At 41.2% G+C, this 27,871-nt stretch overlaps 1 protein-coding gene across 1 annotated transcript in view; it reads left to right on the plus strand.

Annotated features, from left to right (window-relative positions):
• The window catches only part of ATP2A3 (ATPase sarcoplasmic/endoplasmic reticulum Ca2+ transporting 3), a 254,440-nt gene that overhangs the window by 113,312 nt on the left and 113,257 nt on the right, over nucleotides 1-27,871 (plus strand). Inside the window, exons 6-8 of the mRNA XM_075852856.1 lie at nucleotides 3,286-3,366; nucleotides 3,891-3,976; nucleotides 5,968-6,432. Coding sequence (XP_075708971.1) covers nucleotides 3,286-3,366; nucleotides 3,891-3,976; nucleotides 5,968-6,432 — 632 coding nt within the window. The remainder of the gene's footprint in view (nucleotides 1-3,285; nucleotides 3,367-3,890; nucleotides 3,977-5,967; nucleotides 6,433-27,871) is intronic.

Here is a 27,871-nt window from a genome sequence, read left to right on the forward strand (position 1 = left end):
CCGGGTTATATGGGTTCCCGTGGCCACCGGTGATGGAAGGCATTGTGGCCTAACACCGATTTATTAGGATGGTGAGGACTTGTGATTTTCAGTGAGGGGAAGTTAATATATAATATTGGCATTGTTGCTCCATCAATTACATATAATACCACACACTTTCATCTTTGAATTCCAATAAGAGACTATTGGATATTGTGGCATGTAGGCGCTAATAAGACGATACAATGGTTTTCGCAGTGCAGAGGTGTTTTTGAAACACTTGGTTGTGTACATTTCTTCAGGTAAAAGTGAGGTTTGTCTTTCTCAAGAAATGTCTCCGAGAAAGGAAGTAAAGTCCATCTGCATTAGTAAAGGAAGCCCTTTCTTATATGTTCAAGGTTTATTATGAATAAATTTTCATTGGAGTTTTTGGGAACGTACAAATAGGGAAATTGTATGAGCTAACACTGAAACTCAAACAGAATGAAAGTATACAAGCTGTTAAGTAGTTAGTAGAACATTCACAAGGATACCTTTCAGTAAAGTGAAATAAGTTGCAAATTGTGAGATTAATCGATTAAAATTATGACATTTGTACAAACACTGTATTTATGAGCCCTCCCGACACCATTGGAAACACAAACTGCATTTGGTAGTTTGTGCCCATACAAAGGGACATGGCTTTCAAGTTGCTCGGAGTGTCTGAGTTATCAGAATGGTCTGGATTATTTTTACTTAGAAGTGCATGTCTTGTTTGGGATTATGATGCATGTTAATTTAGAGATTTAGATTGGTGTACCCACGAGAGAGTTGCCAGTCTTTATAAACTTTCTCCAAAATCTCTGGTCATAAAATTTGCGAATGTTTAATAGCCATATTATAGAAGCAACCTGAAAATGAGTTAGGCACTCAATCAAACAGACCGTCATAAACTGTGTTATCCTTGCTGTATACTGAATAACTTTCCTGCAATACCACACGTTGGTTCTCCGTATTAAATCCCTCTATGCATAAGAACTGAATTTATCCTATATATTAGTACAGGCCAAGGCTCTAGAGTTTACAATGTGGACGCTTCATATTTTGGCAGATTGCTGATTTACTGTACATAACTCACAATCTATTGTACACACATCATAACTGCTTGTTAGGGTTTTTTGTTACCATTTCCATAGTAACAGCTAAACAATAGATCGGTGTTCTCTTCAGCAGATCACATCTATTGCTTTTAAGTTTTATCTGTTTGAGTATTGCATAAATTCTAGTATGAGGCTGTAATTTGACATTCCCCCTTTTATCATATCTGGACTTAATAACCTGAATGCTATTTGTGACCTGTTTATTATATTATTATACCTATCCACTTATACTTGATTCCACATGTTCAATAGAGTAGATATAATGTAAAAACATTTATGAAACTTCCAGCTCTTCTCATGCCCTACACTTAACCTTCAGCATCCACTTCGTGTGGTGGATTGCAGCTTTCCTTCTCAGTTTTCTCATGTGGCCTTGTGTGATCTGAGCTCTGTCACTGCCACCAGACAAACATGGATCTCTCAATCCTGCTGCTCTAGCTTTCTGCACTAAGGCGGTTGCCCATCATGAGCATTCTGACGTTCGGAGAAATGTCACCTCTATTTCCCATGACTGCTGTATTCTCCGTTGGGTGCCTTATTGCAAATATTTCTACCTTTTATTCTGATTCATTTAGAATATATCTCAGTTTATGCATCAAAAAAAGTTGTCCAAGGCTGACCTCCACTTCACTTTTGAAAGGGTGGATAGACTAGATCAGAAACTTGGATCACTTCAAAAGAGCCTTGACCTAGATGGACGTGGCATCGCAATCCCAGAAGCTCTTCTTCCTTAGCCAACTGCTAGATGAGACTGAGATCAAAGCTAGGTTTTAATGGGCTCAAAATGTTCACCACCTTTCGCCAATTTATATATGGCATGGTGGGAGGAGGATTTTCTTTTCTCAGAATTTAATCCATATGGTGAGGCCATCTGTGGTATGGACGCTACATTGACGACCTGTTGCTGGTCTGGGGCCGGGATGTGCCGTCCATACCACGGTTTGTGGACTTAATCAATGAGAATAACCTTTTAGTTTAAAATTCACTTTTGCAAAATCTACATTGTGTATACCTCCATTGACATATCCTTAGGTGGAGATATCCATAACAAATGTGTGACTATTTTTCCTGCTTTTCTGATGCTTCTTTTGTTATGGGAGAAGTGATTTGTTAATATTTATGAACACTTTGGTGTATCACACAATTACGAAGGCTACTGTATCTTATACCAGTCTTCGTAAAGGAGATAGTTGGCGTGATTTGCGACAAATTTATTAAAACTTGGGCATTTTGCACCGTGAGAGGCTGAAGAACACATATATACGGCTGCTATAAGTAGGAGCAAATGTGCGACAAAATACATCTCCTTGGAGACGACTTCCACTTTTCTCGTCGCTTTCCAAATTTGACATGAGAAAAATCGCAAGTTAGTTGTACGTTGCAATTTGTGTAAACTGCATGATCAATGTGGGCTAATGTGTTATTTTGTTGCACTTTTTGATCGCCTAGCAGCTTTCCCATCCGCTAATTTTGTCCTATCCCCTCGACCATCGACTTGGCCTTCTGTGTAATTTACCATATATAGTAAATTAGGTATTCAGACGATGGCATAGTCTAATAACTGTCTAGGATGTTGCCCATGTGTATGGCACCAAGCTGTAGTCTAAAAGTGTAATGAAGTAGTAGATAAATACAGGCATCGTATGCTTTATATTGTGTTTTTCACTTTTATGGCTAGAGTGTATGACGGCATAATGAATGCTTTATAGTGTAGTCAAACTTCAGTGCTGGAGCTCCTCATGTATATAGCATGTTTCTACTCATTCAGATAACATTTGACCCTGTATTTCTGCGGCCGTGTTTTTTCTCCTGATGTGTGGTAAAGTGGCTTCTTGTTTTCACTTGGCTTTGCTTAGCTGTGCAGATTACTTCTGAATTATCCTCCTAGGAAACCACATTTTTTCAATGCTACAGTTGATACACCTGCTGTAGGACAAGCAGTTTTTAACCTCCTACGTACTGAATTTATAACTCGTGAGGAGGCAGAACACTATTATTAATGTAAATGTGACTTTGTTAAAACAGAGAAAACATTTAGGCACATGGATAAGAGTACCCAGTAAAGAAGAAAACCAGACATTTCCAGATAAATAGAAGGCATTTATGATTGTACATGTAGACTATATGTGAATGTAAAGTTATTTGAAGTTATCTATTTATTTTTTAGTTGGTGATAAAGTGCCTGCTGATATTCGGATTATTGACATTCGATCTACAACTTTACGTGTTGATCAGTCTATTCTGACAGGTAAGAACCATAATGTATTTAAATTATTACTTTATTGCTATAACATTAGACATTTGTGTCGCAAGATTTTCAATATATTTCTACATTGCATAGACATTCTATGAGAGTCGTCTTCAGCCTGACAGGGAGCGCTGATCACCGCGGCTGAGCGCTTTTGCACCTTCGTTTCAGCAACGATGGTAGTCTCAGCACCCGGATCACGACCCATCCAAACTTCTGATATTTCTCTATGACATGTCAAGAATTTTATGAAAGTGTAATTACTCTTTTAGCTTAGATATAAACTAATTCTGGGTTTCTAGAGCTGTTGATTTCCATGCATGCACGTATACTTTTTTTTCTTTTGTAAATCAAACATTTGATCGTCATTGTTAAATTTCCATTGTATATTGTGAAACCTAGCCTAGAGTAATTTGAGCTATAACGTCATTATTTTTTTTTTTTTTTGTACTGCCATATGCAATCTACATCCCACAGGAGTATAAAAGTAGTAATAATGAAATATGTTATTGTATATTCTACAGGAGAGTCTGTTTCAGTGATCAAACATACAGATCCAATCCCTGACCCTAGAGCTGTCAATCAGGACAAAAAGAACATGCTTTTCTCTGTAAGTAAGATCAGCAGTCGTGTGTATACTCTAGACCAGATCATTCATTATTTGCACCAGCCATCCTATGTATTTAAACCATCTATTTCTCTCTCTTCATCGGCTGATTGGATCTTTAGTGCGGGCAGAAAATTGGTCGCTAGTCAGCAGCACGTCTCCCTGTTTAAACAGGGGATGTTCTGCTGACAAGATGCAAAATGTATGGGGAAGAACGATCGTATTAATAATCGGTCGTCCCCATACTTGCAATCATTGCTACGTTTGTGTGGAGCACATGAATGCCAATCGACGTGTTTTGTCAATCGGCACTTGTTTACAGGCAGAAGATCTACTCGCGTAAAAAGACCTATAGAAAGAGGGAAGATGAACAGTTATCCAGACTTCTATGCATTTCATGTGCTTATTACATTTAGAGATCCTCGTATCCTAGCCTCCTTATGGCTTTATTTAGTAATACTCTTTTCTTGAGAAATGGATTTCTATTATTTCTTTCCTCTACATTCCCTCAAGTACGACATGTTAAGGACGGTGGTACACTCGTCCGTTGGAGTAACAACCTATTGCTGGGAATGTATTGTATTCCTATGGTCAGCTACAGAGCTTTATTTCGTCCTCATAAGAGTTTCCTTAACTCAATTGAGTCGATCTTTGCTCTAAGCACACTGCCTCCTCACTTGAATTCATTACTTTACAAGTTGCTGCAGGGTACCGGGACTAATTTAGACAATCTTCTATATGTAGCATATATGTAAATGTTCTGACTGGTGTAATGTCTTTTATCTCACACACAAAAGCTCTCTTTCGTGTAAACTACAAGAAACCCACTTCATCATTTTTACCTGTTGGTATAGGATTCCTGCGCTCTTACACCGCATTTTCCCAGATGTGTCTGTCCTCTGTTGGAGATGTCTTTCAGAGAAAGGTGCAATGTTTTATATCTGGCAGAGTTGCCCACCTCTGAAGGCCAGATAGGATAAGATAATTTTATTGTATAGTAATGTGTTCATCCACTCTGAACAATTCCCCCCAACTGGCTTTACTCTCAATGACACCGTGCTCTCCTCGCTGTGTTAAAATGTGATAGCCGCTCCCCTGCATTGGAAAAATACTGGCTCGACAGCCTAATACCTTAACGGCTATTTGACGGATAATTGTAAAGTGCTGCGGAATATGTTGGCACTACATAAGTAACAATTATTATTAATTTACTTTTAGATGCCCACTTCCCCCTTTCCATGCCTCCCTTCCCCTTTTCCTCTTTCAATTTTTTTTAATCTGTATTTATCTTCCCTTGTCTTTTTGTTGTCTTTTTTTATTTAAAAATTGAGAAGACTGTTATGCTCTGATGGTATGACTTTACTGATACTTTATGGTTTCCTGAGTGCCGACTTATTTGTTATTCTACAGTTTTTACTTTTCTTCTCTGGAATAAAGTTACTATTTGACCCTAATTACATGTGGCATTCCATTGTAGCAACATTTCGGACTACAATTTCCTTCTTCAGACTTAGAACCAGGGAGCATGGTTTTCCCACGGAATATTCTCTCCACTTCTAAACCTGAAGAAGGATATTGTGGTCCAGAACGTTGTTAGTGGAATCCCACATGTAAAACCACATTGAAGAGAAAAGTCTGGAGTGACTGGATTTTCTTTATATATTGAAGTTGATACATTATTAAATTTTTGAAATTTGAGGGAGCTACTTGTGCTTGCTGCTTAATCACACAATTCATATTGACACTATGGTGTCCCCACAGGTCTGTGTTACCCATAGATCGCTGTATAGTTCTTTTCTGTAGCAGTCCTTATTTACCTTGAAGCAATGCACCATAATACAGCGTACAGCCATGATTCTTTATAAAAATGGAGGCACGTGGTAGTATGTGAAGTACATGAGCCATTATAGTGAAAACATTGTACTGTATGTTTTATTTTTTATTGTTTTATTTATTTACTCGTTTGATTGCAATAATTTTGAATACTCTTTCAGGGAACCAATATTGCTGCTGGTAAAGCGGTTGGAATAGTGATTGCAACAGGTGTTTTTACCGAAATTGGGAAGATCAGAAACCAAATGGTTGCAACTGAGCCAGAAAAAACTCCACTACAACAAAAGCTGGACGAATTTGGACAACAACTATCTAAAGTCATCTCGTTGGTCTGTGTGGCTGTTTGGGTCATCAACATCGGCCACTTCAATGACCCTGTTCATGGAGGCTCTTGGTTTCGCGGAGCTATATACTACTTCAAGATTGCTGTAGCCTTGGCTGTAGCTGCTATTCCTGAAGGCCTCCCAGCTGTTATTACTACCTGTCTGGCTCTTGGTACACGTAGAATGGCTAAAAAGAATGCTATCGTGAGGAGTCTTCCATCTGTTGAGACTCTCGGCTGCACATCGGTCATTTGTTCAGACAAAACCGGTACCTTAACAACCAATCAAATGTCTGTGTCCAGGGTAAGTGAGTCTCTGTCAGTGTTACAAGAGGTATTAACAGCAATGCTTTCTGGCACAGTACAGCTTACACTATAATTAACCCTTCCAAAGGTGACCTATATATTTTGCGTCCAGCTGCTGTCACTGAAGTGCAGGATATTCAATTGCTGCATGACATTTTTGTTTAGATGGGACTGCTTACGGTTCATGCACACGACCGTTGTGCCACTCGGGCCGTTTTTGGCGGCATCCGAGTGGCACCTGATAGCCTTCACGGACCCATTCACTTTAGCGGGTGAATCGGGTCCATGAAAAATGGTCCGAGGCTCCGATCCGAGGAAAGATAGGACATGTTCTTTCTTTCCTCGGATCACTGACTGCACTCGGACGGCACACACGGTCGTGCGCATTAGGCGTTACTATTTTATAGGTTGTTGATAGTCCATTATCTGATGATTTCACTGTGAATAGTCCTAGAAATATATTGTGAAAGTAATATATGTTCATATAAATGTGTAAGGGTATTATTACCCCCCCCCCCCCTTGCATTTATTTACAGGAGTTCAAAAAAACAAACCATTGATTTCCCCACAGTACAGAAATAACAACTAACTGACCTCTAAAACTACAAGAGAAATCTGTCTCTGGAGATTTGCCAACTTTATTTGTGAATTAGATGAAGATATTTTAGGGCAGTGAATGTTCTTTCTGAATCTTCTGTCATCATTGCTATTGTTTCTTAGAGACTAACATGATTTTATTTAGTGTATGTAGTTATTAGAATCTTGTTATACTGTGTTTAGCCTTTGGTTTCATTTAGTTCTGTAATACTGCTTGATAACTTAGTTGAGCTTTTAGAGGTTTTGTCCCTGTACTTACATAGCTAAATCTATACAGTCATGGGCGATACTGTAATCCTTTCCAGTGCATTCCCTTTCCATAAAATCTAATATGTATAATTTATCCTTAAAGGGGCTGTGTGGGGACGGAAAATTATTAGCAGTGTACTCGCTGCACCGTCTGAGTACACTCGATAATATACATTCCGGTCCCCCATCGCGCTGATTAGGATATTTTAATAGATTTTTACAATTCTGCCAGGGGACCTGAAGTGTAGTGGCATAGTCTAACTTTGACGACACGACTCGTCGTCATGTGAGCGGCCCCGCTGTACGCTATGTAATGGCTGTAGCAGTAGTACAGTAATTACAGATTTAGCCGTCTTTACCTTTTACTTTTAACACATTAAATAAACAGTGGCTAGATCCCTCATGTTGAAGTTTTCAATGACTTTTCAATGGCTTTTGTTGTGATATCACGCTGCAGCAAGTTATCAGAATCAAGTTAAAGGTGGCTACATCCGTGCGTGGCGTACAGTGGGGCCGGTCACATGACTACGAGTTGTGTCGTCATGAAGTTAGACTGCACCACTAGACTTCCAATTCCCTGGCAGCGCTGTAAAAATTTATTAAAATAACATAATCAGCGCGACAGGGGACCGGAATGTATGTTAGAAGTGTACTCACATACTGCAGTGAGTACAATGCTAATAATTTTCCATCCCCACATAACCCCTTTAAAGGCTATCTACATCTTTTAAATACAAATTATAATAATTATTTTCAAAACAGTGTATCCGTGTAATTGGTGCAACTTTCTAACTATTTTTTATTAAAAAATATTTTTTCTTTTTGAGATACAGCTGCTTTGTATCCTGTATATAAAGCAGCTGTATCTAGCTCAGAAACCTGAATCCATCATGTCCTCAGCACTGACTGATTCAGTGACAGCGGGTCCCGCGTGTCCGACACGCAGGATCCACCTGTTATCGATCACATCGAAGTTATGAACGAAGATGTTGTCGATAAGGGCTTAATACTGCAGGACCCGCAGTCACTGAACCAGTCACTGCCACTGACCTGACTTGGTACGGGTTTCAGCCCTAGATACAGCTGTTCTGTATACAGGATACGAAGTAGCTGTAGTGCAAAAAGTAAAAATTATTTTTAATAAAAAGTAATTCGAACATTGCACCAAACACACTAATTTTTATTTTAAAAAAAAGTTTTCAAAGGGTGTACATAGCTTTTAAGCACTGGACAGATTCCAGGGGCTATGTAGCCACTCCGCATAGAAATTTGCAACTTATTGGTTGATTTTTATTTAAATAAGTCAAATTGGCTCATACAGCTAATAATAAAAGCTACCTAGCTCATGTTTCTCTATGGGTTCTTCACTCGCTATATCATTATATTGTATATCCATACGCAGTCTGTGCGGAAAATGCAGCGTATTCCATTGGATATACAGTTTTCCCGACAAGTAGACCTGAATTTTATGATCCATATAAATTTGCAGCGTGAGTTCAATATATATTGGTAAGATACATGTACTTGATAACAATTCTCCTGGAGCGAGTAAGGAATGTATACAGATGTCATACAAAGCGAAAAGCCATACAGAGAGCCACACAATCGATACATTTTGTGCATTCACATAGAACACTGTATTGGTTCTGTATTTTCATATGCCCATGTGCATAAAATTTAGGAGTTTGTCCATCCCTGTTCTTACTACCTGTTGGCTGCTTTCTATCAGCTGTGCATTAGATTATTGACATTGTTACTGTTACATCTACTTTTCACCCGGCTGTCTGTTAATATCAAGTCCACCTTATCCTGTAATTTACTTAATATGTATATGTCTCTCTGTCTCTCATTCTTTGTCTCTCTATCTTCTGTGTTTCTGTCAAATATCTCCATACCCCTATTTTTCTCATAGGTAGAATGATGAATAGCTAGTGATCTACAGTACTTTGAGCCTGCAGCTATTACGAGGATTACTGTGATGACATCATTTCGACACATAAATTAGAAGAAATCCGCTGTCCTGTTTAACAGCATGTACAATTTCAATCCATTAACTGTAGCTGCAGCTGCAATTCCTTTACGGACTTTAGAAGAAAAGTGACCTTTTGAGCCTCTGGGTTAAGCCTGGGTGTTAAAAACCTAAGTAATCCTCGTTATAAATCATGTAAGCGACCTGAAAGCTAGGGTGATAATTATGAAATAGTTTCCATTTTCACTCTTAATATTCCATTCATTTGCTCTTAGAGGCTGAATCACTTTTACAAGAAACTGCCAGAATCCAATTTTTATAGCAGTTTTAACTTGTGCCCCAAATATATAGAGCTTGTGTTCTAAAGCCTCTCATCGGTTGAAAGCCGCATCTAGAGATTTACTGGCTTGTATTTTTTTTTATTTTTTTCCATTGGAAACACATTATGCTGCAGCTTAGTTCTTAGCCCACAGAGTAGTCAGTCCCCATGACTATTAGTTTATAAACAGTCAGGGATCTAAAGTGGAAAAACAAGCATAAAGTAAAGGTTCACTTTAAAAAGTAAATTTAATGGCTTTTAAATTTAAAAGTAAGCAGATTTGGAATATTCTGTTATTGAGCTTTATCTCCCGAAGCCTCATCTCCTTGTCAGAGTTGGGAAAACATATTATATGGTTGCTGCACAGCAGTCAGGCTGTATAGTTCGAACCATCCTCTAACTGCATTCTAACAGCTGTGAGGGGGCGGTCCAGACTACAAAATAGACTGCTGTGCAGCAACCAAGAGTTTCATTCCACATCTGACCAGGAGATGAAGCTCCAAATAAACCAATGAAACTCAAACTGTAAGGCCCCATGCACACGACTGTGCCCGCAATCACGGCCTGCGATTGCGGGCGCGGCCGGCCACCGACTGCAACCCGCATTTTCGGACCGTGCTCCCATACAAAGTATGGGAGCACGGCCTGCAAAAAGCAAAAGAACGGACATGTTCCATAATTTTCGGAACATTTCTACGGCACGGACACCCATCTGTAGCGCTACGGAAAGGTGTCCGCGTTCAATGAAAGTCAATGGGTCCATTTTTGCGGTCGGGGCCTAAGGCTGGGATCACACACACCGTTTTGATAGTTTTTGGTAGAATTGTACTATTGTAGCAGTGGCCTAAAAAAAAAAAAAGTTGTTCCACGAGAGTTTTGGTAGGTTTTTAAACATGTTGGGGCTGGAGGATTTCATTGGGGTTAATGCATGAGCAGAGATTGGATCGTCCAGTGTAGACTGTGCCGAAACTTGGCATTTTGATCTTGGCAAAAAAAATAAAATGAGAACTGCAAAAAATAAAATAACATGAGACCTCTAAATTTGTAAATATACCCTTTGGCTGGATTCACATACAGCGTTTTTGACAGGTTTTTTTTAATGCGTTCTTAGAGTGCAGCCAGATGTTACATTAAGGTCTATAGTAAAATATAAAATGCACTACATACAACTGCGTTTTTGGTTTGTGGTGATTTAGGCAATTTTGTGGTCGGTGGCGTTTTTTTCCCAAACGCAGCATGCTCTGGGTATGGTGTTTTTTCAGGCGTTTTTCAATGGGATTCTCCTATAAAACTTCTATGTGTGAAGGAGGCCTTAAACCCTCAGGTATACTTCCCTCTTGCTTTTGACAAAAAAATTATAATGTGACCGCACCAAAATCGTGCGCACCGCCTAAGTCTGTATTCACACACCGCATTTTGGTAAGTTTGTCATGGCGTTTTCCACAGCATTATTTTTAGTTAACATATGCCGTGACCAGATGTTACTTTAAAGTCTATACTAAAATTTTGAGAAGGTTTTTTTTCTGCCATTTTTCCCATTAGGCTTTTAATAGTGTAATTTGGTGCCAAATTTATCCAAATGTCGCACATTACATAATATATTTGTGGCTATTTACTAGACACTTACACCAATTCATGGCTGTCATACATGTACTCCAGTATTTTGCAGCACAAAATTTTGCAAAAATACTTTTTTGCTTGTGCACATATTCCACTTTTATATAATTTTTCACTTGAAGGGTTTGTCCGGACATTTTGTATTGATGGTCTATTCTTAAGATAGGTCCACACTATCCGATCTTTGGGGGTTTGACTTCCGGTAACCCCGCCAATCGGCTGATTGATGGGACCAAGGCGTTTGCCGCAGCGCAGTACACATCCGGAGCGGCTGTGCCCGGGATTGCTGTTTCGGACCCATTCAAGTGATTTGTACAGTGCTGTGCCTGGTAAATACTGAAAAGGCCGCAGAGACGGACCCTTACCGATCTGATCTTGATGACCTATCCTAAGGATAGGCCATCGATAAAAAAAAAAAAATGTGTGATCAACCCCTTTTACTAAAAGCTCCCTAAACGTTCCACTATTGCCATCCTTTTGACTTTGTGAAGCTAATCATGCATATATGCATCAGTGTAGTGAATGCTGATTTAGGCCTCATGCACACGAATGTAAAAACGCCCGTAATTACGAGCCCATAGACTTCTATTGGCCACAGGGTACCTTCCCGTTTGCTTACCGGAAGGTGCCCGTGCCGTTGAAAAATATGGAACATCTCCTATTTCAGTCCGTAATAACGGCACGGGCAGGCCCATAGAAGTCTATGGGGCTCCCGTAATTACGGGTGGCTACGTGTGTGCACCCGTAATTACGGGAGCGTTGCTAGGCGACGTCAGGGGATAGTCACTGTCCGGGGTGCAGAAAGAGTTAACTGATCGGCAGTAACTCTTTCAGCACTCGGGACTGACTACTGCTTGAGTTAATAGTATTAAAAGTTAACTTACCTGCTTCTTCCTCCAGTCCGACCTCCCGGGATAATGTTTCATCCCATGTGACCGCTGCAGCCAATCACAGGCTGCAGCGGTCACATGGACTGCTGCGTCATCCAGGGAGGTCGGACTGGGTGTCAAAGGAGGGACACGTCACCAAGACAATGGTACGTATGAACTTCTTCTTTTACTTTCAATCGCTGCGGAAACTCTGCCTGAAAGGGCTGCCCCTTCTCTCTTTCCAGCACTGATAGAGAGAAGGGGCTGCCGATTAATGCAGAGAAAACGGGTCCGTAAATACAGGTGGAATACTGGTGACACCGGACCCATATTTACGGGCATGGGTCCGTAAATACTGGTGGAATACGTTCGTGTGCATGAGGCCTTACTATGATTTTCCATGTGTGAACCAAGCCACACAGACACTTGTAATTGTGTAACAGAGTCAAAGAAAAGTTTGTCAAGCAAAACTAAACTCTAAGAGATCCACCCAGTGCTCTTAAGTACAATTGTGATTATGTGATGAAGATTGTTTTCTATTTTTACACATAATCCCCGTCACTAATTCCTGTGAAAGACTTCAGACACTTTCTAAGCATACTCCCCAGTATTTTAATTTACCACTTCAACAGTGATGAAAGTAAACTCATCCCCTAGTGTTGTACATGGTTTTTATCTGGGCCACTTTCTTTTTCGCAAAGCCTGCTAATTTTGGGTTTGATTACTCACATTCTTTCCCTAGAAATCAACACATCTAGAAAACAGTATTTTATTTAGTGCCTCCTAAAAGAAGCTGATAACCATGAACAATAGCCCAAATGTAAAATTACAATGAAAAGCATCATACAACGTTGTGTATGGAAATATTGATGAGCACCATAATTTAAATAGCTGGCTCTTCTCTCCTTGCAGACTGGAATGCCTGTCGTGCCCATGGCCGCGGGCCGTCAGGCTCACTCACCTCTTGACAGCCATTGGTCTGTGAGCGCTGGCCCCCATCTTCTCCTCAGGAGATGCCAGCGCTCACTTCCACTTCTCCTGGCCGGGTCCCGTAGGGTGCGCGCGCACGCTCGTGACCTCTCTTAAAGGGCCAGCGCGCGCACCTTACTTAAAGTGCCAAATTAGCCCATGAGCACCCTAGACTATAAGAGGGCCCAGCCCCTTCCTGCCTTGCCTGAGCTTTGTTGTCGTTACCCTAGTCTGTCTATGCAAATGGTCTCCTAGTGTTTTCCAGTTCCCAGTGTTTCCCATTCCTACTACCTGTAACCTGTATCCCGTGCTATCCTGGTCAAGTGCCGTATTGAGTTTGAGTCGTACTGCTCGAAGTACCACGCCTGTCCTGCTTCACCACGCCTGGTGCCTGCCTGTTGCCTAAGTCCCAGCCGAGCCTGTCTTGCTACTGTCTGAGCTACCACAGGTACACCTATACGAACTATAGACTGTGAAATGTGTCCTGTTGGCCAGCTGCCATACCGTCAAGGCGGTACGGCCCAGTGGGTCCACGTACCCAATGTGACAACGTCTACTTCAGTTGTACCACCTACAAGACCGACAGCTCTCAATAAAGCTGTTGCACCTACCTTTGGGGCTGCCTGAGCCGACCACTGGGAAGTGTCGTATAGCCAGTGTCCACCTACAAATCTACTGTACTGCTTGCATCTTGCTCGCAGTTGCCCACATCATACAGCATATATCATGCTCGCAGTTGCCCACATCATACAGTATATATCGTATATATTATTGAACGAAGCATTGTAATTTACCTTTACAATATAATTGGTGGGTATGTCACCGTGAGCAAACTGTAGTGCCTGAACTCCCTACACCGGACCCGCTTTTATTCCACTTCAAATGAATGTTATGTATTTCATTTTGCTTCATTAATTAGACTTCAGTACATGCGTTTTTTTTGTGTTTTTTTTTAAAAATGTTGTAGCTATTTATTTTTTATTTGTAAAACCTTCCTTAGTGGCTTCCATATTGGAGACATTCACTTCCTGTGTAGTCAGTGCAGCAGGGTGTGTGCGCTTTATGGCAGCTGGAATTAACGGAAGTCAGTTGACAAAGAAATCTAGTCGATTTTTAGTCTCCAGGAAGAGATTGAGTACATCCTTTGCCAGAGACCAGACCGTGACGGGGAACATGCATACAGAGTATTTGTGTTTTTAGTGTATAGCATTTCTTAATCTTTTTCTACTGGGGCCTCACCAGCCAGAACGCAGTGAGTCTGGGCCTTACTTTTGGTCGTAATCCATGCCAAAATGTAAAAAAATTACCTCAATTTGTCTCCTGAACCCAGTGGAATGTTAAAATAAGCACAAAAGGAGTCAGTTATGTTGCTAAATTAGATATTGGTGCAGCCAGAGAAAGGCCTTTACAGCATAAATTCACTTGTGTTAAAGCTGCCTCACCAGCTGCGACTTTACTGCGCCTCACCAGAGAGGCCCACATACAGTTTGAGAAGCACTGGTGTATAGTGTTGCTGTCCTAACATATCAGCTTTTTGTGACTGCTCTAGATGCAAGTGTGAAAAGTGTAATATTTCAAGAATTTTTTTATGTGGATAGTCACATAAAGAACATAAAAAAAAAAAACGTGCCAACATTTTTAAAGAAAATCTGAATGTTGAAAACCTTATTTAAATAATATGTAATTTACTGACACCCTACTCAGCTGCTTTCTAGATTCTCCACACCCTGTTTGTCCCAGGAAATGCTGGCAATGAAGACTCTTCTGGCGGTAGGGACCGTGACCGCCTTAAAGCTCCTCTAGTGTAGTGGAAAAAACCCAGCAATTTTGTTATTTTCTGGAAAATCCATTTTTACAGCGTACATCGTGCAATATAAATTACATGATAACCATATTCTTAGTCGTTATGATTACGGACATACCAAATTTATATAGTTTTTAATATGTTTTGCTACTTTAGCACACTTAAAACATTTTCTTTTTTACAGAATACCATTTTTACTTTTCCGTCGAAGGAGCTGTGTGAGGGCTTGTTTTTTGCAAGATGACTTGTAGTTTTCATTGGTATCATTTAGGGATACTTATGACTTCTTGGTTGCTTTTTATTCCTGTTTTTGGGAAATTAGATGAAGAGAAAACCGCTATTCTGGCATTTTTTAAAAAAAAATGTTAATTGTTTTACAATGTTGCGGGATAAAATTTTTATTTTATAGTATGGGTCGTTACACACTTCAGCTCCCACTTCAATCTGCTCTAGCTAGGGCTAGATCATGGCTAGAGCTTATCCAAGATGCTTGGCTTTAAAACCAGACGAAGATTGCGGTTCTAGCTGATGCGATCCAGCCCGAGCTAGAGCCTTAAGTAGGCTCCTTCTGCAGTGCTGTAGTTCAAAACAGCACCACTCGTGATGATCAGTAGGTGGGTTAACCAAACCTGCATGCTTATTTCAATGGGGATAGAGGAGCATAATGCTGCCAGACACTTATGTCAGTGACTTCTTTCCCAGAAAAACAAAGTATCGGCCATGTTAAGATCCAACATGCCTCATCCTACTTTGTCTATGGTAGATGTCAGTAGACTCTCAGGTTGCCTTCGTACATATTAGATTCTCAGATCTGGATAAAATTGGTGGGTTATTCTGATTTTACTCTGTATGGATAACTGTACTTCTTGTATTGGTAGCACTTGATTTCCCCTGATTCCTGGTCTCCTGTCCTCTTGAGTCCTGTTTCTTCTGTTTTCACCTCTGTTTGCTCCTGGCTGTGACTGCATATATGAACCTACTGTCTGTATATACTCTTTGATCAAATGCAATTGCAGGTATAGAAGTCAGTGCACATAAACTCTTGCACAGCCCTAGAACAGGAATGCAGAGCTCTGTCCGTGGTTCATGGGTAATCTAGCAGATAGAGGAGGTTGATTTATGTTATGTCACCATTACTTCCCGTCTTTACCATTCTACTGTCTTTAGCAGTGGAGTATGCTAAAGAAAACTCAAAAAACATACATCGCAGGACATACCCAGCACACATTAGGGTAGAAAAAATGATTTATTTATTATTCTATAATAAATACCATTTCCCAGGTACAAAAATAAACAAAATATACAAAAATAGTGCACCAAATTAAAAACACCTAGACCATCTGGCCAGGTTATTCTAATAGATAGCACAAATGGTTCACTGCACAATATACAGAACCATATTCCTGTACATATTTATACAACAGAAAGGAGACAACTGATACATCCTACTGTATTGATTGTAGTCCATGAATACCAGACAAAATAGACCTTAACAAAATGTCCACCTTCATAGGCAAAAAAAGTAGAGCGTGATTGTCCCAATCATGGCCAAGTAGCAGGTATATAACACACATAAATATATAGAAATTGCAGTTCATGCAGATGAAAAAGGTAACAGAAAAAAAGCTTTTGATTGATTATACTTGCCTATATATCACAGCCATTTTTCGGGGGCCCCATTTGTTTTTCTTGAGATTCTGGAATCCTTTTCCTTGATTGGGGATATATATATTATGGTTGGTTATATATATCATAGGTTGTGTGGTGAGTTACCTAGCTTCTTTTAATAAACCTCGGGCATGCAGTAAGCATGTGAAGTTACGGCCCAGACAAGTGTCCCAGACCTGCGGCAAGCATTCCGGGTCTTTGCAGCCTAGGTGGTGGTTAGCCTGCATGATGAGGCGTAAGGTAACACTGGGTTGATGTATGGTGTGATTACTTCACTCACGTCCGTGCTGAGAATGGCTGTAAGCTGATTGGCTGACGCGTTTCATCCCATCCGGCAGGTCCTTGGAGGCATTGGATTACATTGTGTGTATCTACATCTTTGTATAGCACCCTAGTTAAAGGTGCAGTACCACTCGCCTTTCTATCAGAGGAGTATATTTAAATAAAATAATACAGTTCAAAATTAAGTACAACACAAAGTATTATTCATCACTAAATATTAATCCAACTATAATTGTCAATAGGTGCCACCCCCCCCCAATAGAAGTGGGGGTGGGGGAATAAAACTAAATTTAGGACATACGAAAAAAGGAAATATAATTTTATTTTCTGGACTAGAAGTAGAGGTATGGAAATACCGCTTCCTGGCAGAAGGGAGTCTGTCCGGGAAATATCTATGCTGGTTCATGTCAAAGGGGTCTGCGTCTGAATAAATATTACCCATAATTATATAAATAAATCCTATGCAGTTTTTCCAAGTCTAAGGTATTGATAGAATAAACCAAGGTTTAGCTACCAAGTTTATTACCCCAATAAATGTAACAAAGTGTTACACGGTGCCGTTCTAGCTTATCAAAAAATAAAATAATACCAAAAAACATACATTCCAGGACATATCCAGCACACATTGGAGTAGAAAAAAAACGTATATACATTTATTCAGTGGTTAATATGAATACCATTTCCCAGGCTATTGCCCTATTAGAGTGACAAATGCAATAATTTAAAAAAAACACATGGCCAGGTAATTACAGGAACCTAGAAAAAGCCGGTTTCACAATATAATAACATACATTTGTAATCATCTATAGAAAAAAGGGAATCCCAATACGCACACCCAAATCTGACCATTAATCCCATAAAATGCTGAAGGCCATGAGCTGTAAAGGATGAAATGCAGATAATGTCCACCTTTTATCTCTTGATGACTATATCATCAAATATAGATCCTACCAAGATTGCAAGTAGGTGCCACCCCTTTGGGGTGGGTGGGGGGAGAAAAGTAACAGGGAGGAGGGGAGAGACCAACTAAAAATATAACGGTTCCCTGTTACATATGAGTATACCGTAGAATTAGAATTTTATCCAATAATTAACAGAGACAGAAATGTATTCACTGTGAAACAAATATGCAGTCTAATAAAAATGTAATAGAGAAACAATCTTGGCCTGAAAATAGTTTCTCTAGGGATATTATGGCCCATTTTACACCTATGCCATTATTAGTCGAGGGTTAAATTGGGGAAAGTTAAGAACATTGACAGTCGTCCCAGACCTGGTCCTCACCACCCAGAACCAAATTGTATATCCCAACCAATTATGTCACCTATTTATTTAACCAGTCAATGGATAGCCATCAATAAGGGAATAGAAAGTTATTTCCCTGTTTTTAAAGATGATTTACCTGACATTCGCTTCAAAGATGACAAGGCAGACATAGCATGGTTATTCTTTTTTTTTTTGTATTTCAAAGTTTTTTATTTTCAACATAGAAAGTAAGGATACAGAAGGAAAAAAGGGTGACGTGGGTACAAAAGATCTGATCACAATGCGACATATCCAGTTAATTCAACAAGTCTGTTTGAGTTCCAGTAACGCCAGTATTGTATTGTGAGATACCCCTTTCATCTATCTAGTGTCGTCAGTATGGAGAGACTTGCATATTAACTCAACGCCTCTATCCGACATTACCCAAACCCTCATCGTCACCCCATAGAAGTAAACTATCTGTTTAGACAGTCCGAGAACAAATTACAGAAAAAGTATGATATAAAGAAGAGAAAAAAGTAATACAGAAAAGATTAAAAGATATGAGAAAAGAGGGGGCCATCACTCCCAGCTCTCTCCCCCCCGCAGCACACCCCAAAGAACCAGATATTCTAAGAACTCCCCACCTCATTCCCATTTTGTTCGCCCATAGCCTCTTTGTATCTGTCTGATCCACAGAATTCGAGCCAGTAGAACCATGTTTTCCGGAATCTACCTGCTTGTTCAGGAGAGAAATGAAGCAGCTCCTCCATTCTCCGAATGTCATGTACCCGCTTCAACCATTGTCTAATCGATGGAGGCTCAGAGGACTGCCATTTCGCTGGAATACATGCTTTAGCCGCATTTAATAAGTGTCTCACCAGCGACTTCTTATATGTCCCTATGGAGATGTCATGATGGTGTAACAGAATCCACGCCGGGTCATCTCCCAGGGTGAGTCCCGTAATCTCAAATATGACTCCTCTATTTTATCTGGAAACGTAATAAGAATTTGAAGAAAACATTATATACCCATAGTGTCTGAAATAATACCCATTATTTCCTCCTTTGAAAAATGTTTGGTCCGCATGCCCACTACACCACTAGATGAATACCTTTAGGGGTTTCGTTTTTAAAATGGGGTAATTTCTTCGTGGTTTTTTTTTTTTTGTTCAGGCTGCTCAATGCCTCTAAATGCATGATATGGGGCCGAGAATTTATTCAATTGTGCCCTGAAAGCCAAAGGGTGCTCCCTCTCTTTTTGGCCCAGCCACACGTCTAATAAGCAGATTGGGGCAACAATGAGATTATTTTTGGAAACCGGGTGATAGATTTTGGGAGGTGTTTCATGTTAGCTTTACAAAGAAATCGGTCTTCAAAGTGATAATTTTATGAAAAAAGTGAAGTTTAATTTTTTTTCACCTGCTATGTTTTAAATTTAGCAAAAAACTGTGGGGTCAAAATACTTACTATACCCCTAGATAAACACCTTAAGGGGTCTAGTTTTCTAAATGCGGTCATTTATGGGGAGTTTCTATCGTTCTGGCAGCTCAAAACCTCTCCAAATGTACATTGGGGCCTAAAACATTTTCAAGCAAAATAGGAGTCCTGAAAGCCTTCGGGTGCTCCGTTCCTTTCGGGCCCTGCTGTGTGTCCAGGCAATGCATTAGGGTCACAATGGGGGCATTTTTGAAAACCGGAGAAACAGGGTGATAGATTTTGGGGTGTGTTTCTTCATTCACACCCCAAAATATATGTAGTAGCGTACCATCTACCCTGCCGCATCTCCTACAGAGATGGGAAACATCAGGGAACATTTTGTGAAGCATGTGTGGGACTCTGTACCAGCGGGATAGTATTTTATAATTCGTTTCTTGATAGGCATTACTAATAGATGCTTTATGTGAAAGGAGCATGACCTTCTCTTTCTGTTCTTGCGTTAGGGAAATCTGGAGATCTCGCTCCCATTTTGCGATAAACGGTGGTGTGAAATCCTCTGCAGGAGAAATCGGTAAACCATAAGTTTTAGACAATGCTCGTTTCACATGTCCCGACTGGGAACACAGCGTTTCAAACTGGTTTAGCCTGCGATCATAAGTAGTAGGGGCAGTTATATGAGCCAAGTAGTGAGTTAGCTGTAAAGTCTGCCACTGTGATGCTACGGGCAAACCCTCAGGCCTAGAAAGTTCCCTCTCGCGTATCCAAACAGCATCCCTACGAAAGTGACTAATTCTAAAATGGCCCTGTTGAAGCCATTTCTTAAATGTCACTTCCGATAATCCTGGTCCAAACTCTGGTGTACCCAGGATCGGCGTGGTGATGGTGTCGGTGAGACCCCTTCCCGTCTCCGCATATTCCTGAACACCTGTAGTGTTGGGTGTATAGTAGGGTGATCCCTCGGGGATTTCCAATGAGTCATAGGTATCCATGGCAAACATTTCAATGGGAGATCAGTAAAGCCTTGTCCTACAGCTATCCAATCTTTAAGAGAAGCTTGGTGGCACCAGTCAACTATTCTTGTCAAGTGTATGGCATGATAATACTGCTCTACATCAGGCAGACCAATCCCTCCACGACGCTTGGCAAGCACCAGAATTCCCCTCTGCAGAGGTTTATCAGCCCACACAAAGGAAGTGATGTACTGATATACAGTTTTAAAAAAGGAAGGCGGTATTTTAATTGGTAATGCCTGCATCGGGTATAGAAGTCTGGGTAACACGTTCATCTTGATAATACTCACTCTCCCAAACCATGAGAACGTCCCCCTTGTCCATCGAGTCAAATCGTTCCTCAATGTTTGTAATAGAGGTAGGAAGTTTAGTTGAAATGTCCGCTCTATATCGGCCGGCAATTGGATACCCAGGTATCCGATCGAGCCACACGCCCATCTAAAGGAAAAACTAGCACGTAGGGAACTCTCTAAGTCATGTGGAATATGTAACATCATCGCCTCCGACTTCTGAAAGTTGATTTTCAGGTTGGACAGTAGGCCATACTCTCGAAATTCCTTCATGAGATTGGGCATAGAAATGTGAGGGGAGGTCACAAAAAATAGCAGATCTGCATAAGCCGCCACCTTGAAAACTTTACCCTTCAAAGTTAAGCCACTCACGTTAACATTGCCTCTGACCTTACACAAAAAAGGTTCCAGAGCTAAGGCGAAAAGCAGGGGTGAGAGGGGACATCCCTGTCTTGTACCGTTATGAATCATAAACGGGGAAGAGTAAGTACCATTCACCCTCACAGAAGCCGAAGGCGACGAATAGAGTGCCCCAACCCAGGAGCGCATGTTAGGTCCTAAACCCAGATGTTCCAGAATACCAAATAGAAATGGCCACCCGACTCGATCAAAAGCCTTTTCCGCATCTGTGGATAAAATGACGGCCGGGCTCCTCTGTGAGTTGGCCCAATGGACAAGGTTGAGAGCCTTAGTCGTATTATCCCTCGCTTCCCTAGACGGAATGAAGCCTGTTTGGTCTCCGTGAATTACAGTGGTCATCAATGGGGCTAGCCGATTCGCAAGTATTTTAGAAAACAATTTCAGATCTGCATTGAGCAGAGAAATCGCCCTATAACTAGCACAGGAGGAAGGATCCTTGCCATCCTTCAGGATAACCACTATGGTAGCCCTCAATGAATCTGAAGGAACTGAGCTGCCCGATGATATCGCATTAAGAGCCCCCAAAATGCCATCCGCTAACTGATCCAAGAACATTTTATAGTAACCAACCGTCAGTCTATCTGGGCCCGGGGCCTTACCCTTTTTTGTATCCTGCAGTGCCCCGGAAAGTTTGTCATGAGTGATTGGCTGATCCAATGTGTTACATGCATCATCAGGTAGTTGTGGGAAACCTGAGGAGGATATATATTCCTGTATAGCTACCTTAGTGGGAGGAGAATGAGGTGCTAATTGGTATAGGGAGGATTAGAACTCCCGAAATGATCTGGCAATCTCCCTCGGAGAAGTTACCTTTACCCCTGTGTGGGAAGTAATATGAGGAACATATGCTGAAGCTCTCTGGGTTCTCAAAGCATTTGCCAGTATTTTCCCCGGTTTATTTCCATACTCATAAAATACTCTCCGGCACCTAACTAATGTGGCTTTAGCCTTAACTTCATAAAGTGCTCTAAGTTCTTCCCGAAGGGACAGCAAGACTCCCCTAGTTTCTGATGTCTGACAATGTTTATGTTTGACCTCTACTTCGCTGATCTTATTCAACAGGTCACTCGTTTTTGCCACTCTCTCTCTCTTGAGCCGCGCCCCCCCATTTGATGAAAATACCTCTTATGTAGCATTTATGGGCCTCCCATAAGATGAGCGGGTTTGCTACTGAGCCAGTATTGGTGGAAAAGTAGAGCTCCAGCTCGCGGCGAATTTCAGATTGAGCCTCAGGATGTTGAAGTAAAAACTCGTTAAGTTTCCACTGGCCTTGTGTCTGTGAGGGCGTAGCGAAAGAGAGAGAGAGCGCAATTGGCGAATGATCCGACAAAGGAGACGAGTGAATGTCCGCCCCCGCTACTCTATCCAGATGGAAGTGACTGACGAAAAAATTGTCTATTCTGGAGAACATATCATGAGTCGCTGAGTAATACGAGTAATCCCGAGTCCCCGGGTACAGAGTCCTCCACACATCCACTAGTTGGTGGTCATGAATAATTTTCCTAATGGAGCTGAGTTTAGAGTAAGGGAGATGAGAGGCGCCTCTTGAGACGTCCAGATGAGGTTCCATTGCTACATTAAAATCTCCTCCCACTACAATCATGCCTTCTCCAAAGGACTGGAGCTGTTCCAGGTATGCAGCTATGGCAGCTGATTGTCCCGTGTTCGGTAAGTATAAGTTAGCTAGTGTGACTACCTGTGAGAATAGAGTGCCCTTGACAAACAGAAATCTACCCTGAGGGTCAGCTTGAGAATCAATGAAGATCCAAGGTACATTTTGTGCAATAAGAATACTCACACCCCTGGATCTGGAGTCCTCTGAGCAACCATGATGGCAATATGGAAAGCGTCTATTGGAGAGCCTGGGTACCTTATCTTTCCTGAAGTGCGTTTCCTGAAGAAACGCCACCTGGGTTTTAAGTCTCCACAGTTCAGCAAGAATCATGGAGCGTTTCTCCGGCGTCCTCAAGCCTCGGACGTTATAGGAGAGCATTTTCGTGTCCGTGTTCATGGTTCCCGAGTGCTGCGAGGGAAGAAACCGAAGGGAGGGAAGAAGAAAAAGGAACGAAAAGAAAACAACAAGAGAGATCGAAAACAGGTAAGTATATAGAGAAGAACAGGGAAATCTCTTAGGAAGGTTAAAGAAACCGAGGAGACTCAGCCAGCGAGGCACCTCGGAGGGAATTCCTAAAGGGGAGAGTTAGTAAGGAATCCAAGGAAGTGGAGTCCACCTCCCGTGTAGTTATTTGTAAATAGTACACTTTCAGCGACCACAAACACCCATCCCAGATTTCTATCAAAAATCTACTAAGGAGATCAGATAAGTGATTCAAAACTTATAGCTATAAAGACATAGTACTGCCCCGTAGGGATGCTAAACCAATCCCCAGCCCTGGTTAGACCGCTCGTGCAAGTAGGCCCATAAACTCCCAGAAGAGCCCTACATTTTGTACTAACCCTTGTAGCGATACTCACGATAGGATAAAGCCCCTCTACCCTTCTCCATGGAATCCTTCAAATTCCCTTGCCTCCAGAGGGTGTTACGAAGTGCGATCCGCTACCCAGAAACATAATATCAACACTCAATAAGTCCCAACTAACAAGTTCTAACTATACTGTTTGGAGTAGACCTGTTTATGTCCCATCAAATGTCTACAAAAGGGGCAACCCCCACCCTTGCCCCGTGCTCCGTATCTCTCAGACTCCACCGTAACCCGTGTAACGATATCAGAGAAATACACTTAAAAAACACAGTCAAATCTTCCTCTAGATCACAAGGCCTAGAGCAACAAGTACAATGAAATTGATATCCTTAACTTGTGCACTCTGAACCATTAAGCCCACATTATCCAGCTGTGTGTTGGTCTATTTCCTTCTCCTTAAACACCATTGGCCCATCTCATGACTCGTTCTAAAAGAAATATCCAACTACTAGAGAACATTTTTAGGAGACTATTACTTAGCACTGCAGTGTGGCTCAATTTATAAGGATACATTATCTGACCATCTAGTCACTCGATCAGGAAACCAAACATATGAACCAGGTTAAGCAGGGAGTCCAGTGTCATATGTAATCATGACTTCACAGCAATGCAAAATTATCACAGATCTTGGGTTTCTGTCTATGGCAGTTGTTGCCTCGCCGGTCTGATGCGCTGCGGTCTCGGTTGAAGAGGATCCATGGGTCGGTTCCTGCCGCGTCTAGCTGGGCGATAATTCATGGATGCCGCAATCCAGTCCGGAATGGCGCTCGGTGGGACTTCCAGGAAGACAAAAAGGGCGGGTAGGTCCTGTGGCGAATGTATAACAATCACTGAGCCTTGTTTCTTGACAATAAGGTGGAACGGGAAACCCCACATGTATGTCGCCTCAGCCTCTCTGATGATATCCAGTAGCGGTCGCATCACCCGTCTCATATGCAATGTACGAGCTGATAGATCAGGCAAGATATGAATTTCAGCCCCTCTAAATTTCACATGGCCCATGGTGCGCATTTTACGCATTAAATTTTCCTTCACTGTAAAGTAGTGAATCCTACATACAATGTCCTGTGGACGATCCGGATCTGCAGAGACTGGACCCAGCGCTCTGTGCACTCGATCTAGTTCGATATGATTGCTCAGTGGGTCTCCAAAAATACCGTTGAACAGTTCTACCACTATTGCGCGGAGATTATGACCCTCTTTATCCTCTGGCAATCCCCTGATACAGACATTATTCCGCCTGTTGCGATTCTCCAGATCATCATGGTCCAGAGTCATAGCTTGAATTAATGCATGTTGTGAGCGCAGTTGGTCCTCCAACCTATCTAGTCTGTCGCCATGAGAAGATGTCTGTTGCTCAATGGCTGAGACCCGAGAGCACATCTGCTCCACAGTGCGGTTCACCTCCTCCAAACACGTACGCTGCATTTTCTCCATTCTATCTAACATGGTGTCAAAAAAGTTCTGAGACGGGAGATGCTTAAGGGCCTCTGCCAGATCTAATCGAGTTAGTGAGTTAGTGGAGTTAATGGCGTCTCAGTGAAGGGCGGGGAGACAGGGCCCGGGGACCAAGAACCTCCATCATGGGATCTCTCTGGGCTTGGGCTGATAGCTAAGGCATTTTCCAGGGGTTTAGAAGGAGTAGACACACCTGATAGAGCGCTGGAACAGGCTAATGTCGTCGTTCCCGGTCGTTGAGGCGTTCCACATTGCGCTGCGGTCGCCATGTTGGCTTCTTCCTGCCTCTGTGAAACACGTGGCCATAGGAAGCGAGACAGTGAGGATGTCGGAATATTTTTGTCTGAGGTCTTCACAGGCAGCATGGTTATTCTTAATTGATCCAGGGCGAATGGATGTCCGCTGATATGCAGCCATCACAGTAGAGATCCTCTAGACAAGGGTCAAGAGTGAAATCTAAGCTCACGATCCTGTATTTAGAGGAATATGTTGAATTTGATTTCATTATGTAAACCTCTAGGAGTATGCTAAAGTTGAATAGAGAGGGCATATAAATAAAAAGAAAGTTAAATAATTTTTCTTAATATACACCGTAATCCTATATTACACGTGTATATTATTTTTTTTTGTCATTACTTGCAAATATCTCTTTGAAGCAAGCTGATCATCTTGGGCCTGGCCTAGTTGAACCCCCTAGTGATCATTTAATAACACCAGGGGAATCTGCTGGCAGCTGCACATTTTTACTGCAGGGGAAAAATAGTATTACAAGGTACCATTGAAATAAATTACCGTCGAGCGTGAACGGCTCTTTTCAGCCCTTCGGGTAATAGGGAAGATGCCTGAGCCCCTCTTTGACATTGAGAACAACCCCTTAATACCTTGTATTTTATTAATATATCTGCCTGTCTTGGGGGTTAGGCCTCATGCAAATCCGTAACTGTGGATCAAGGTACGGATCCATTCATTTATACACCTTCCTGTAAATATGGGACAGGTCCTTTTTTTTTTTTTTAATTTACGGACTGTGCTCCTATACTTTATAATGGGAGCATGGCCCGCAAATGTGGGTGACAGTCCTCGGCCATCCGTGCCCGTAATCGTGGACTGTGACTACGGCTACGGCCGTGTGCAGGGTCCCTTGGTGGTTTCTCACCAACTGAAATGTGTCTATTATATGGGTAACCGCATAATTAAGTAGGAAATAAACCGGACTTTTATTCACATCAATATATGTGTATAGTTGTAGACTAGAATGTATTTTTCAGTTCTTTTTAGTTCAGAGCTCCGGGTTACCTGTTTGTGTGGCGTCTGTGTACAGTTACTATTAGTAATAGCTGCTATGCAATACATCCTTTACATAATAACCTAGTAATTGTTTTGTTAAACCCAACAAAACCACTTGGTTTTGAGTGCTTCCCTGCCCATTGGAGTCCGCTAGAGCATTAATCTGCAGGACAAGTATTATTACAGATCAGCGAGCTTCACAGTTGACAGCAGAGCTGTGTTAATGTTTAACTGCTGGGAGTTCCCTGGATAAATATAGGTGAACGCTAATGGCAGGATTATAGATCTTATTCATGGATTTCCAGACCTGTTGAATTGTTAAATATTTACCTAATAGCAGTAGCATAGTTTCATTGAACAAATACATACGGTGGGTTTTAGTTCCCGGCATAAACATGCTAGCTGCATCGCAGGAAGAACTGGATAATGTATACTAAAGGATCCTGAGATCTTCTGATTGATTTAAATATAAAAAAGTTGGCATATATTTATAAGACGTGCTAGGTGATATAGACACTTGAACAGAAATCATCCCAAATTTTCTAAGTGACATTTATACAGCATGAATTTCATATTTTGTTTTCTTGCTTTGGGATAAGGTGGTGACAAAGTCCATTTTAAAGGAAAACCCGATATACAATGGGCATGTTAATGAGTTTATTAACCCCCTGTTCTCATTAGGGTTGTCACTCCCAAAACCACATATTCGCAAAATTTACTATTATAATATACTTTAAGGCCCATGGGAATTTCCATCCGGAATTCTGCAGCGTATTACAGTAGCAGCAAAGTGGAAAGTGCAAATGGTTTCCGTTTGTCACCGTTGTGTAAGGGTTCCGTTGTTTTGACGGAATCCGTACCATAGTCGACTATGCTATTTATTCCGTCAAAACTACGGAACCCTTACACAACTGTGAAAAACGGAAACCATTTGCACCAGATCCGTCACTATTGAAATCAATGGTGATGTAAACGGAAACCTATGGTTTTTGCTTGTTTCAGTATGGATTCCGTTCATGAGTTCCCCTGACATAAAGGTCAGATGAAACCCATGAACGGAGCCGAAGATGGCTAACAAATAAGTTGCAGAATATTTTGTACATGATGTTAAATATAATATTGTTGTATATCATATTATATAACCTTAAAAGAGAATCAACCAATTACCTTTTCTTCCCCCACAAAATAAGTATAGGAAGGTGGACAGGTTCTCCATAGACTATTGTCAGTCACGTCTTTTCACTTCATAATATTAATAAAATAATTAATTGGGTGCCCCTAAGATAAAACACTATGAGGTTACTGAGCAAGTTGGTTGTCAGATTGTGCTTCAAAGTGACTTTCCACTTATCTCACAATTTTGGCACAAAAGAGTGACAAAATTTGTTCACTTCATTTCCTTATATTTTTTTTAGAGAACTATAATCCGTATTCTTTGGTGGCCCTCCTCTACGTACATTA

The sequence above is a fragment of the Rhinoderma darwinii genome, chromosome 2, assembly GCF_050947455.1.
Source record: "Rhinoderma darwinii isolate aRhiDar2 chromosome 2, aRhiDar2.hap1, whole genome shotgun sequence".
Lineage (NCBI taxonomy): Eukaryota > Metazoa > Chordata > Amphibia > Anura > Rhinodermatidae > Rhinoderma > Rhinoderma darwinii.